General features: G+C 45.8%; 1 protein-coding gene across 3 annotated transcripts in view; it reads left to right on the forward strand.

Annotated features, from left to right (window-relative positions):
• The first annotated feature begins 2,606 nt into the window (after positions 1–2,606).
• Positions 2,607–15,166, forward strand: part of rptor (regulatory associated protein of MTOR, complex 1) — a 328,096-nt gene continuing 315,536 nt past the window's right edge. For 2 of the 3 annotated variants that reach the window (XM_078401376.1, XM_078401377.1), the window contains exon 1: positions 2,778–3,018. In XM_078401376.1, the coding sequence (XP_078257502.1) occupies positions 2,866–3,018 (153 nt within the window). In that variant the 5' untranslated portion in view covers positions 2,778–2,865. Of the gene's footprint in view, positions 2,687–2,777; positions 3,019–15,166 lie in introns of those variants that run through there. The other variant, XM_078401378.1, reaches the window with a different exon arrangement.

Below are 15,166 nucleotides of genomic sequence, written 5' to 3' on the forward strand. Positions count from 1 at the left end.
CAGAGTATGTTAAAAAAAAGAGTACTCTGTAAATAATATAATTAACGAGAAAAAAAATCTACTGAATTTCTGGCACATTCATCAGTATTTCTGTTTCTTTATTTTGGCTGTATATTATAATATAGTATATTACTATAGATATATTATAGTATATTATATCATATATTGTATTATATATTATATATATATATATTATATTACAAAATGCTGGAGTAACGGTAGCGGCACGGTAGCGCAGCGGTAGAGTTGCTGCTTTACAGCGAATGCAGCGCCGGAGACTCAGGTTCGATCCTGACTACGGGTGCTGCACTGTAAGGAGTTTGTACGTTCTCCCCGTGACCTGCGTGGGTTTTCTCCGAGATCTTCGGTTTCCTCCCACACTCCAAAGACGTACAGGTATGTAGGTTAATTGGCTGGGTAAATGTAAAAATTGTCCCTAGTGGGTGTACGATAGTGTTAATGTACGGGGATCGCTGGGCGGCATGGACTTGGAGGGCCGAAAAGGCCTGTTTCCGGCTGTATATATATGATATGATATGATATGATATGATATGATAACTCAGCAGGTCAGGCAGCATCTCAGGAGAGAAGGAATGGGTGACGTTTCGGGTCATAGAAACATAGAAAATAGGTGCAGGAGTAGGCCATTCGGCCTTTCGAGCCTGCACCGCCATTCAATATGATCATGGCTGATCATCCAGCTCAGTAACCTCTACCTGCCTTCTCTCCATACCCCCTGATCCCTTTAGCCACAAGGGCCACATCTAACTCCCTCTTAAATATAGCCAATGAACTGGCCTCAACTACCTTCTGTGGCAGAGAATTCCACAGACTCACCACTCTCTGTGTGAAGAAATGTTTTCTCATCTTGGTCCTAAAAGACTTCCCCCTTATCCTTAAGCTGTGACCCCTGGTTCTGGACTTCCCCAACATCGGGACAATCTTCCCGCATCCAGCCTCTCCAACCCCTTAAGAATTTTATATGTTTCTATAAGATCCCCCCTCAGTCTTCCTAATTCCAGCGAGTATAAGCCTAGTCTATCCAGTCTTTCTTCATATGAAAGTCCTGCCATCCCAGGGATCAATCTGGTGAACCTTCTCTGTACTCCCTCTAAGGCTAGAATGTCTTTCCTCAGATTAGGAGACCAAAACTGTACACAATACTCCAGATGTGGTCTCACCAAGGCCCTGTACAACTGCAGCAGAACCTCCCTGCTCCAGGGCCGTTTTTACAGCATTATGGGCCCCCGGGCAAAGCAGTGTACTGGGGCCCCTACCGTTACTCTCCCCACCCCCCTTTCCCTACCAGCCCCCCCCCCCCCCCCCCGTCGTGCCGGCGAAAAGCACTTACCGAAAAGCACTTAGCGATGGACTTAGGGTGCTACATTGTTGCGAAAAGCACTTACAGATCGCTGTGAGAAGCACTTAGGGATGGAAAAGCAAAGCACTTAGGGAGCTAATTGTTGCGAAACAGATCGCTGTGAGAAGCACTTAGGGATGGAAAATGTTGCGAAAAAAGCACTTATTGAACCTACATTTTTAAAGTAGTATTTATTTATTGCAAGTCACTTAACATACACAGATCAGCATGGGGCCCCTATGCTCGTGGGGCCCCGGGCAAGTGCCCATCAGGCCCATGCGTTAAGACGGCCCTGCCCTGCTCCTATACTCAAACCTCTTGCTATGAATGCTAACATACCATTCGCTTTCTTCACTGCCTGCTGCACCTGCACGCTTGCTTTCAATGACTGGTGCACCATGACACCCAGGTCACGTTGCATCTCCCCTTTTCCTAATTGGCCACCATTCAGGTAATACTGATGAAGTCTGAAGAAGGGTCTCGACCCGAAACGTCGCCCATTCCTTCTCTCCTGAGATGCTGCCTGACCTGCTGAGTTAGTCCAGCATTTTGTGAATAAATGCCTTTGATTTGTACCAGCATCTGTAGTTATTTTCTTACACTATATATATCATATATTATATATATATAATATTATATGATATATAATATATATATATAAAATATTATATCATATATTATATATAATATTTTATATATATATATTATATATCATATATTATATATATATATCATATAATAATATATATATTATATGATATATATATAATATTATATGATATATAATATATATATATATAAAATATTATATCATATATTATATTTATATATATATATAATATATGATATATATGCACATTATATATTATAGCATATTATATATATATTATAGTATATTAGATTAGTTAGAAGGGCGATTGAAGAGCATTCAAGGCAGGGATGTCAAGGTTGCCTTGGGGTGACTTGTTTTGAATCCTTTTCATACCTCTCCTCTGGTTCTCAAACTGAAGAAGGGTCTCGACCCGAATCGTCATCCATTCCTTGTCCCCAGAGATGCTGCCTGACCTGCTGAGTTAGCTTTACTCCAGTGTTTTTGGTGTCTGCCCTCTTGTCTTGGGCAGGGTTGCGTTTTGCTGGAGTGGAGGTGAGGTGGTCGCGGTCGCGGTTTGACCCGTGCGCGCTGCCGTCGGGACGCGGTGGCTGTTGGTCCAGCTCAAGATGGCGTCCTCCGTCAGGGTGCGATGAGCGGCCGGGAGCCGGCGAGCAGAAGCGGCGGCGCCGCCTCCTCCTGCTCTTAACCTCGCCTTTCGCGGCTGAAATAAAGAGGTTGTCCCCCCCCCCCACCCTTCCCTTGCCCCATCTACACCCGGAGCGGTCCCTCCTCTCTCCCCCCCCCCCCCCCCCCCCCCCCTGCCGATCCTCCCTACCCGGGGGTGAGGCTGCGGCGCTGAGAGGGGTCGACGGGGGGCCGCATCCGCAGCAGCAGCAGCAGCAGCAGCAGCAGCATGGCCGGCGCTAGCCTCCTGGAGGAACTGCTGGAGGAAGACCAGGGCGACATGAACGACTGGAACCTGCTCGTGGCTTTCATGAAGAAGAGGCACTCGGAGAAAATCGAGGGCTCCAAGGCGGTCACGCAGAGCTGGCGCATGAAAGACCGGGTAAATTCCGACATGGGTTCGAAAGATTGACACAAAATGCTGGAGTAACTCAGCGGGTCAGGCAACATCTCCGGGGAGAAGGAATGGGTGACGTATCGGGTCGAGACCCTTCTTCAGTTTTGTTTGAAATGTGTACCTGTGCTTTATGTTCGGCCGCAAAAGCTGAACACGTGCGGATATAGGCGTGGGACGTTTTATACTGCACTCACAAAGTTTGGGGTCGGCCAGCCAACCCCAAACTCTCAGGACAGAGTGAGTTTGGTTGCATTCCGACCTTGATTCGTTCCCATTTGATCCTGTAGCAGAGGAGATGGCTGTGGCCGACCTGACCTGCTGGAGGTTGCAGCCACACTCATTCACTCACCCTGTCCTGACAGAATGTGGGGCTGGCTGACCGGCCCCAAACTATGTGAGTACAGCATAAAACTTCCCAACCCTATCTGCATCGGTTCAGCTTTTACAGTACAGTATAAAACACAGGTACACATTTAAAACAAAACTGAAGAAGTGTCTCCACCTGAAACGTCACCCATTCCTTTTCTCCAAAGATGCTGCCTATCCCGCTGAGTTACTCCATTATTTTGTGTCTCTCTTCGGTGTAAACCAGCATCTGCAGTTCCTTCCAACTCATAATGGTTTTGTTTTATTCTTCCCCAACGTTGACTCAATAAAACAACTTTGTGTTATCAGACTTGGTCGTAAATATTGGTAGAGTAGCTTTAAGATTAGACCTAAACCTTTTGTTTTGAACATTGTTTCGCTGTGATTAAATTGGGCCTTTAGTTTAATTTTAACAGTACAGTAATTGAAATATGGAAGATTGGGTCAACTAGGCTTGTATTCACTGGAATTTAGAAGGATGAGAGGGGATCTTATAGAAACAAATACAATTCTTAAAGGATTGGACAGGCCAGATGCAGGAAAAATGTTCCCGATGTTGGGGGAGTTCAGAACCAGGGGTCATAGAATAAGGGGTAGGCCATTTAGGACTAAGATGAGGAAAAACATTTTCACCCAGGGAGTTGTGAATCTGAAATTCTCTGCCACAGAAGGCAGTGGAGGCCAATTCACTGGATGTTATTTACAGTAGCTTTTAGGGCTAAAGGAATTGAGGGATATGGGGAAAAAGCAGGAACGGGGTACTGATTTTAGATGATCAGCCATCAACGGTGCTGGCTCAAAGGGCCGAATGGCCTACTTCTGCACCTATTTTTCTAATTTTCTATAAATGGGCATTGCTGTCTTTATCAGAATGATATACTTGGCAGATTATAACTTCTAAGAAAGTTCCTGTCTACTAATGATTAAATGTGAATCAAGTACATTTTTTGAATAGTTTCCGAAGTGTGGTAACTCAATATTGCTTTAGTGTAAATAGGTGCTAGATGATTGGTAAGGATCCAATGGTCTGAAATACCTGTTACCATGCTGTATCTCTCAGTGGAGAATAGTTTGTCCAATATATGCAATCATTTGATACAGTTGTATTTTTATTGTTAAGTGCGAAATGTTATTTAGAGAATGATTTACCACCATTTGTGCAAGAAGGAACTGCAGATGCTCATTTAAACCGAAGGTAGATGGAAAAAGCTGGAGTAACTCAGCGGGTCAGACAGCATCTGTGGAGAGACCCGAAACGTCACCTATTTCTTCTCTCCAGAGATGCTGATCCAGTCTGACCCGCTGAGTTGCTCCAGCATATTGTGTCTATTTACCACTATTTGATCTTCATTAAGAAATTGAGTTGTAGAAATCTGACAAGGGAGAAATATTAACATTGCTTATGGTTCTTATACGAGAGCTAACTCTACAAATTGTCAGGATTTCAAGTTTTATTTGCAATTTCTAGCAAATTGTAGTCAATTGTAATGTGCCGAACTCAATTCCAAACTCCTGGACCTAGGACTCGGCACTCCCCTCTGCAACAGGATCCTTGAGATCTTGAAACATAGACTGCAATCAGTGAGGATAGGTGATAAAACATCCTCCACGGTAATTCTCAAGATCATTTGTGTACTTAACCCCATGCGAGACTCGCTATATACTCACAATTATGCAGCAAAATTCTGCTCTAACTCCATTTACAAGTTTGGAGATGCTGTCACTACAGTGCACTGTATCATTAACAATAATGGTGTTCAGGAAGGAGATAGAGCTCAGTAACATGGTGTCAAGACAACTTCCTCTCCCTCAAGGTCAGTAAAAATAAAGAAGCCGTTCATTGACTGAAGAAGCAGGGTGGAGTACATGGCCCAGTCTGCATCCATGGTGCTGAAATGGAGATGGTCAAGAGCTTCATGTTCCTAGGCATAAACACCGCTAACAATTTACCACAACCACATTTATGCTATGGAAGAAAGTACATCAATGCCACTACTTGCTCAGAAGGCTAAGAAAATTGGAAACTAAGAGTCTGAAGAAGGACCCTGACCTGAAACGTCACCTATCCATGTTCTCCAGAGATGCCATCTGCCCTACTGAGTTATTCCAGCACTTTGTTTACTTTTTTTTGTAAACCAGCGTATGTAATTCCTTGGTTCTACTCTCTTAAGGAAATTGGGCATGATTCCAGTGATTTTTACAATTTCTCCAGAAAATATTTGGGTGCATTGCAAGTTATGTTGCACACAGAGCATGGAATTGAATGCAATGCTAAGGTTGGACTTGGATATACAGTACATTGAAGACTCTGCATTATCATATCATATCATATCATATATATACAGCCGGAAACAGGCCTTTTCGGCCCTCCAAGTCCGTGCCGCCCAGCGATCCCCGTACATTAACACTATCCTACACCCACTAGGGACAATTTTTACATTTACCCAGCCAATTAACCTACATACCTGTACGTCTTTGGAGTGTGGGAGGAAACCGAAGATCTCGGAGAAAACCCACGCAGGTCACGGGGAGAACGTACAAACTCCTTACAGTGCATCACCCGTAGTCAGGATCGAACCTGAGTCTCCGGCGCTGCATTCGCTGTAAAGCAGCAACTCTACCGCTGCGCTACCGTGCCGCCAACAATGTTTGGTTTTGCAACTTGAGTCGTGGATCTGGTGAAGAGCTATTTGTTTTGATGTGGCACAGTGAGGATCGTGTGAGAATGATTTGATTTTGATATTGGGAAGTGATCTTAGTGCTCTTTCCACGCGGCCAAACGCCAAACCTAGCCTGGGGGGGGGGGGCGGAGGCAGGAGGCAGGAGGCCTCCAAGCCGGTTTCTGTTCATCCTGAAGACCAGAGAGACGGGGACAACCCAGTGAGGGAAGTGCCCAGTGAGAAAAGTGCGAGTCTTTGGCTGCGAGTCTTCGGCGAGGAGGCTGAGGTGAGGAGGGTACAATTGTTTTAAGCCTGAACTGTTTATAGACACAAGGTAATGGCGGAAAAGTTGGTGCAGTGTGTTTCCTGCAGGATGTGGGAAGATAGTAAAGTCGCTGGAGCTTCTGGGGGCTCCACCTGCAAGAACTGTGTCCAGGTGCAGCTCCTGAATGGACGTGTGGTGGAGTTGGAGAGGCAGTTGGATGACCTCAGGGCCATCCGGGAATGCGAAAGTTTCCTCGACAGGACCTATTGTGAGGCTGTCACGCCAAGGGTCCAGGTCGAGCGAAGGTGGGAGACTGTTTCAGGAGGGAGTGGACGTGGACTACAGGAGACCCCAGTGGCTGTGTCTATTGCAAATAGGTATACCCTCTTGGGAACTGTCGGGGCAGAAGACGTTTCCAGTCCGAGTGGAGGACCTGTTGGCAAGGATACTCGACAGGGGAGACCGAAGTCAGGAAGAGCCGTAGTGGTGGGTGACTCCATCGTCCGAGGGACGGACAGAAGATTCTGTGGCAGCAGGAGGGACTTGAGGATGGTCTGTTGCCTCCCTGGTGCCAGGGTTCAGCACATCACGGACCGGCTTCAGAACATCCTAGTGAGGGAAGGCGATCAACCTGAAGTCGTTGTGCACGTGGGCACGAATGACGTCGGGCGGAAGAGGAAGGAGGTGCTACAGCGGGAGTTTAGAGAGTTAGGAAAAAGACTGAGAAGTAGGACGTCGAAGGTGGTTATCTCTGGACTGCTACCGGTACCTTGTGCTGGTGAGGCCAGGAACAGAGAGATAGAGGGTATGAATTTATGGCTGAGTGGCTGGTGCAGAGAGCAGGGATTTAGATTTCTGGACCACTGGGATCTCTTCTGGGCTAGGGGTGACTTGTACAAAAGGGACGGGTTACATCTTAACAGCAGGGGGACAAACATTCTGGCAGGCAGGTTTGCTAGTGCGACACCTGTGGCTTTAAACTAAGTAGTGGGGGGGAGGGGTTAACAAATTGTGAATATGAAGATGAGGTTAAAGGGAATACAGGAGATATTGCAGAAGACTCTCGGAAGAATGGGAACAGAAGTTCTAGAGGGGAAAAGAGATTAAGGGCAGGGCCATTTGTGACCGATGTGAGAGGGGAGGTAAATACAGAAGTTAAAGTGTTGTACTTAAATGCGCGTAGTATAAAAAATAAAGTGGATGAGCTTGAGGCTCAGTTAGTCATGGGCAAGTATGATGTTGTAGGGATCACTGAGACATGGCTACAAGAGGACCAGGGCTGGGAACTGAATATTCAGGGGTACACAACGTATAGAAAAGACAGACAGGTGGGCAGAGGGGGTGCGGTTGCTCTGCTGGTAAGGAATGATATTCATTCCCTTGCAAGGGGTGACATAGAATCAGGAGATGTTGAATCAGTATGGATAGAAATGAGGAATTGTAAGGGTAAAAAGGCCCTAATGGGAGTTATCTATAGGCCCCCAAACAGTAGCCTCGACATAGGGTGCAAGTTGAATCAGGAGATAAAATTGGCGTGTCACAAATGTAATGCTACGGTGGTTATGGGAGATTTCAACATGCAGGTAGACTGGGAAAATCAGGTTGGAAATGGACCCCAGGAAAGAGAGTTTGTAGAGTGCCTTCGAGATGGATTCTTAGAACAGCTTGTACTGGAGCCTACCAGGGAGAAGGCAATTCTGGATTTAGTGTTGTGTAATGATCCTGATCTGATAAGGGGACTAGAGGTAAAAGAGCCATTAGGAGGCAGTGATCACAACATGATAAGTTTTACTCTGCAAATGGAAAGGCAGAAGGGAAAATCGGAAGTGTCAGTATTACAGTATAGCAAAGGGGATTACAGAGGCATGAGGCGGGAGCTGGCCAAAATTGACTGGAAGGAGGCCCTAGCAGGGAAGACCGTAGAACAGCAATGGCAGGTATTCCTGGGAATAATGCAGAGGTTGCAGGATCAATTTATCCCAAAGAGGCGGAAAGACACTAAGGGGAGTAAGAGACACCTGTGGCTGACAAGGGAAGTCAAGGACAGCATAAAAATTAAGGAGAGGAAGTATAACATAGCAAAGAAGAGTGGGAAGACAGAGGATTGGGACTCTTTTAAAGAGCAACAAAAGTTAACTAAAAAGGCAATACGGGGAGAAAAGATGAGGTACGAGGGTAAACTAGCCAATAATATAAAGGAGGATAGCAAAAGTTTTTTTAGGTACGTGAAGAGGAAAAAAATAGTCAAGGCAAATGTGGGTCCCTTGAAGACAGAAGCAGGGGAATTTATTATGGGGAACAAAGAAATGGCAGACGAGTTAAACCGTTACTTTGGATCTGTCTTCACTGAGGAAGATACACACAATCTCCCAAATGTTCTAGGGGCCGGAGAACCTAGGGTGATGGAGGAACTGAAGGAAATCTACATTAGGCAGGAAATGGTTTTGTGTAGACTGATGGGACTGAATAATAATAATAATAATAATAATATATTTATTTTATATAGCGCCTTATCACATGCTCAAAGCGCTTTACAAATACATTTAACATAGAGACAAACAGACAAACTATCCTGACGGAAAAGCGGCGAATACTCAACGCCAGCGTCCTCTCACGTCAGGGTCCGGCAGCAGACATCAAAAAGCACAAGACACACAGATACAATTTTTTACACAAAACAGCCATCACAGTGATTGCTCTAGGCAAACCCTCACTGTGATGGAAGGCAAAGTCTTATCTCCTCCTCATTCTTCTCCCGTGGCGCCACGAGGCAGTCGAGGCTCCCAACCCCTTGAAGCCCCTACCGGGCGATGTAAAGTCCCAGGGCCGAGCCACGCAGGGCGATGAGAGTCCTGAGCCCCCACCGGGCGATGTAAAGCGCCGCGGCCGAGCCACGCAGGGCGATGAGAGTCCTGAGCCCCCACCGGGCGATGTAAAGTGCTGCGGCCAGGCCACGCAGGGCGATGAAGGGCCTGCGGGCGGGTTGATCGTACCTCGCGCTTCGGGGCGGTCGAAGCTGCTACGGCTGGAGCTCCCAAAAGCCGGTCGCCAGCCAGGGACCTGCGAACTCCCGATGTTGCGGTCTGCAGGGCCCACGGCCGAAGCCTCCGAGATGGTAAGTCCAGGCCCTGCGACCGGAGTCTTCGAGGTCGATCCCAGCTGGAGGCCGCCGACTCCACGATGTTAGGCCGTAGCGCGAACGGAGATACGACACGGTAAAGGTCGCATCTCCGTTGAGGAGGAGATTGAAAAAAAGGTTTCCCCCAACCCCCCCACCACCCCCCCACATACACAGAATTAAAAATAAAACAAAACGTACATTTAAGAACGACAATGACAAAAAAAACACCAAAAAAAACGGAGAGACTGCCGGTGAGCCGCAGCTGCAGGCTGATAAATCCCCAGGGCCCGATGGTCTGCATCCCAGGGTACTTAAGGAGGTGGCTCTAGAAATAGTGGAAGCATTGGAGATCATTTTTCAATGTTCTATAGATTCAGGATCAGTTCCTGTGGATTGGAGGATAGCAAATGTTATCCCACTTTTTAAGAAAGGAGGGAGAGAGAAAACGGGTAATTATAGACCAGTTAGTCTGACATCAGTGGTGGGGAAGATGCTGGAGTCAATTATAAAAGACGAAATTGCTGAGCATTTGGATAGCAGTAACAGGATCATTCCGAGTCAGCATGGATTTACGAAGGGGAAATCATGCTTGACAAATCTACTGGAATTTTTTGAGGATGTAACTAGGAAAATTGACAGGGGAGAGTCGGTGGATGTGGTGTACCTCGACTTTCAGAAAGCCTTCGACAAGGTCCCACATAGGAGATTAGTGGGCAAAATTAAAGCACATGGTATTGGGGGTAGGGTACTGACATGGATAGAAAATTGGTTGACAGACAGAAAGCAAAGAGTGGGGATAAATGGGTCCCTTTCGGAATGGCAGGCAGTGACCAGTGGGGTACCGCAAGGTTCGGTGCTGGGACCCCAGCTATTTACGATATACATTAATGACTTAGATGAAGGGATTAAAAGTACCATTAGCAAATTTGCAGATGATACTAAGCTGGGGGATAGTGTGAATTGTGAGGAAGATGCAATAAGGCTGCAGGGTGACTTGGACAGGTTGTGTGAGTGGGCGGATACATGGCAGATGCAGTTTAATGTAGATAAGTGTGAGGTTATTCACTTTGGAAGTAAGAATAGAAAGGCAGATTATTATCTGAATGGTGTCAAGTTAGGAAGAGGGGATGTTCAACGAGATCTGGGTGTCCTAGTGCATCAGTCACTGAAAGGAAGCATGCAGGTACAGCAGGCAGTGAAGAAAGCCAATGGAATGTTGGCCTTCGTAACAAGAGGAGTTGAGTATAGGAGCAAAGAGGTCCTTCTACAGTTGTACCGGGCCCTGGTGAGACCGCACCTGGAGTACTGTGTGCAGTTTTGGTCTCCAAATTTGAGGAAGGATATTCTTGCTATTGAGGGCGTGCAGCGTAGGTTCACTAGGTTAATTCCCGGAATGGCGGGACTGTCGTATGTTGAAAGGCTGGAGCAATTAGGCTTGTATACACTGGAATTTAGAAGGATGAGCGGGGATCTTATTGAAACATATAAGATAATTAGGGGATTGGACACATTAGAGGCAGGAAACATGTTCCCAATGTTGGGGGAGTCCAGAACAAGGGGCCACAGTTTAAGAATAAGGGTAAGCCATTTAGAACGGAGATGAGGAAGAACTTTTTCAGTCAGAGTGGTGAAGATGTGGAATTCTCTGCCTCAGAAGGCAGTGGAGGCCAGTTCGTTGGATGCTTTCAAGAGAGAGCTGGATAGAGCTCTTAAGGATAGCGGAGTGAGGGGGTATGGGGAGAAGGCAGGAACGGGGTACTGATTGAGAGTGATCAGTCATGATCGCATTGAATGGCGGTGCTGGCTCGAAGGGCTGAATGGCCTACTCCTGCACCTATTGTCTATTGTCTATTGACAAAGGAGCCAGTGATGATGACATTGGACGTGACAGGTGAGTTGCAAGGCTGGTAGGAGCGGGAACAGGGTCTGGCCCACCACACCCTCAAGGTTGGCTATGGGAGGCACTCCCAGGGCACAAAGGCGGCCTGGCGAAGAGAGGGATGTCACATCCAAGGATAACCATTTTCACTAAGCTTGAATGGAAGCAAAATATGAGATAGGTATAAACAAGGATCTGCAGTTCCTTGTTATTGGAATATGAGGGGCTGTTCATCCTGTTTGCATGTGGCCTCACTCTGGCGATGGAGGAGGCCCAGGAAGCTCAGTGAAACGATCACTGAGTCTATGCTTGGTCTCACTGATGTAAAAGAAGCCACATCAGGAACACCCAATGCAGTTAATGAGGTTAGAGGAGGTGCACGGGAACCTCTGTCTCACCTGGAAGGACTGCTGGAGTCCCTGGGTGGATGTAAGGGAGGAGGTATAGGGACAGGTGTTATATCTCTTGTGGTTGCAGGGGAAAGTACCTGGGGAAGGGGTAATTTGGGTAGGAATCAATGTCAAGAAGAGTCCTGACCCGAAACCTCACTTATCCATGTTCTACACAGTCGCTGCCTGACCCACTAAGTTACTCCAATGTGTTGTTTCCTTTTTGAATCCAAGTATGTTGTAAAATGCATTTGATGCATATTAAGGTATATTGACTTCCTTTATGCAAGTGTGAATTCCTCTGTTCCATATTGGGATTGCAATGCGATTCTGCTTCCAAGCAGTTGTCTGGGATGAAATAAAGCAGGGATTGGCAAATAGTTAAGGTTGCGTCTTAATCAACTGCAAAGGCATTTTATAAACCTTGTTATTCTCTATGCCAGAGCAACCCTGAGCTCCAGAATCAAGTGCTCCAGCATTCCTAATGTTCAATGTTTTAGGATGCAAACACTGAGATATATAGACTGTGTCCTGACATGTTTAGGATTGTCTTTGTTACTTTCGCTCACATCAAGATAATGTCAGAGGAAATAAGGGTGGTGCAGCGGTAGAGTTGCTGCCTTACAGCGCTTGCGGCACCAGGAGACCCGGGTTCGATCCCGTCCACGGGTGCTGTCTATACAGAGTTTGTGCATTTTCCCCGTCACCGCATGGGTTTTCTCCGAGATCTTTGGTTTCCTCCAAAACTCCAAAGACGTATAGGTTTGTAGGTTAATTGGCTTGGTATAAGTGTAAATTGTCCCTAGTGTATGTAGGATAGTGTTAATGTGCAGGGATCGCTGGTTAGTGCGGACATGGTGGGCCAAAGGGCCTGTTTCCGCGCTGTAAACAGTGAGGTCTGTTTCTGTGTCTATGTGCCTGTGATGCGGCTACAAGCAAGAATTTTTTATTATACTTGTACCTCACCGTACTTGTGCTAAAGGCAATGAGTTTGACGTGATTAATCTGATTAGGTTTTTTTCCTTTGGTGTTGTCAAAGACATTTTCTAGCACAAGAGCAGAATTGGGGCTGATACACAACGGACTAGTCTAAAGCAGGGTCCTGACCAATCTGTGTTTTCCAAAGATGCTGCCTGGCCCGCTGAGTTACTCCAGCATTTTGAGTCTTTTTTTGGGGGGGGGGAGGGGCGCAATAATGTATTACACTGGGGGGGGGGGGGGGAGGGGGAGGGTAATAATGTTTTCTCCTAGAATCAGCGAATCACTGAAACAATTATTTTCTCTTCATTGCTAGTCATTTAACTGCTGATTCTTGCTTATAATAAGGCACCTTTTGACCTTGTTTTACCTTTTGTTCGTTAAAATGTAATCTATCTGCCAAGTCCAGGCAACTAATTTAAGTTGACCTGATGCTAGTGTGACAGTTTGTGTGACCAAACTTACTGAATGCACAAGGACTAATACTTTGATATATCTTTATAACTGTCAGTGTATGGAATGTGGATGAACTGATGCAGTCAATGCTGTCATGTATTTGAAGGTACAGTCAGTCTGAGTGGATATACAAAAGCTTGTTTAAAACGGTTGCTATCAGCAGTTAATGTAAATGCTAGACCAAATTCCCTTTTTTTGTTCTGCTTCAAATATTTCCAGCCTTCAGCTCTTCTGCAGAACTAACAACTGACTACCTGCATGTCAGATCAATCAATAACTGATTTCAGGAACAAATTTGAATCGTTGTTTTGGCTTCAACTTCATCACTGGACCATTAGAAGACATTTCTGGAGGTATCGGTTGTGAATGAAAATATAAAAGTTTTCTGTGGAACTTCCATTGGCACTTCAAAGTCTTTTGTCCTCCGTGTGATGCATACTTCTAACGTTCTCATCATTCTGATGTTGCAGCTGATATGAGATTGTCATTTGGAAACAACTGTAAATTGATTCCAACATTGTCACAGAATGATAGTGGTGGAACAAACACGGTGTTTATGAATTGATAGAAACAAGTAACTGCAGTTTCTGGTTTATGCAAACAGGCGCAAAGTCGGAGTAACTCAGCGGGCCAGGCAGCATGGCTCTGAGAACATGGATAGCTGACATTACAGGGAGGGTGGTCCAGGGATGCTGCCTAACCCGCTGAGTTACTCCAGCACTTTGTGTCCTGTTTATGAGTCGGTCACTGTTTATGTCCAAGGAAGCAAAATTTTTTCCCCTGAGTATTTTCTACATTCAGGATTAATGAATCTATGAAGCAATAGTCCTGAGTGCAATGAATTATTTCTGGATTGTGTAAATCCCAATACTATTCATCTTAATGCTTTACCACATCAGAGGATCTGACATGGACAACACACATTGCCGCACTGGTGGGTAAGGTAAAGCAGCGCCTTTACCACCTCAGACAGCTGAGGAAATTCAGAGTGTCTCTGAGGATCCTTCATTGCTTCTACGCTGGGGCTGTAGAGAGCATACTGTCTGGCAACATCACAGTCTGGTTTGGGAACAGCTCTGCCCAGGACAGGAAGGCCCTGCAGAGAGTAGTGCGTTCGGCAGAATGTACCATGGGAACTACACTCGCCCCCCTGCAGGACCTATACATCAGGAGGTGCAGATCAAGAGCAAGCAAGATTATGAGGGACCCCTACCACCCCAGCAATGGACTGTTCCAGCTGCTACGGTCAGGCAAACGCCTCCGCTGTCATGCTGTGAAAACGGAGAGGATGAGACGGAGTTTCTTCCCACAGGCCATCAGGACTGTTAACTATTATAACTCCAGGGACTAAATTTTCTTTTCTGTATTAATTTTAATTTATATGCTGTAATTGTAACTTTTTTTTGCACAATCCGCAGGCATTGCCACTTTCATTTCACTGCACATCGTGTATGTGTATGTGACAAATAAACTTGACTTCAGTGATTGATGGTGCTTTATCCATCATCTTGCATAGATGGAAGGGTGGCATTAACATCTATCATTAAATAGCAGACCCATGCAAAGTCTGGCATGTAAAATACAACTATCATAAGCTTGGAAAAATGTTCAAATAACTCCGTTCTTGAGTATAACTTTGAGATTTTATTCTGTTGCGCAAAATACAGAGGAATATGGCATAGGAATTGGCCCTTTGGCCCATATTAAATTAATCTCCACTTCCTGCAGATGATCCACATCACTCAATTCCCTGCATATCCACGTGCCTGTCTAAAAGCCTCTTAAATATCACGATCATATCTGCCTCCATCACTACCCCTGGCAGTGGGTTCCAGGCATCTACCACTCGTGTGTAAAAAAGACTTGCCCTGTACATCCTCCTGCACTTTGCCCCTCTGAGCTTTAAAGCTATGCCTTCTCATCCTTGACATTTCCACCTTGTGAAAAGGTTTCTGACCGTTTACCCTATCTACGCCTCACATTTAATATACTTGTATCAGGGGATTGTGCATATAATAA

The sequence above is a fragment of the Rhinoraja longicauda genome, chromosome 6, assembly GCF_053455715.1.
Source record: "Rhinoraja longicauda isolate Sanriku21f chromosome 6, sRhiLon1.1, whole genome shotgun sequence".
NCBI classification, from domain to species: Eukaryota; Metazoa; Chordata; class Chondrichthyes; order Rajiformes; family Arhynchobatidae; genus Rhinoraja; species Rhinoraja longicauda.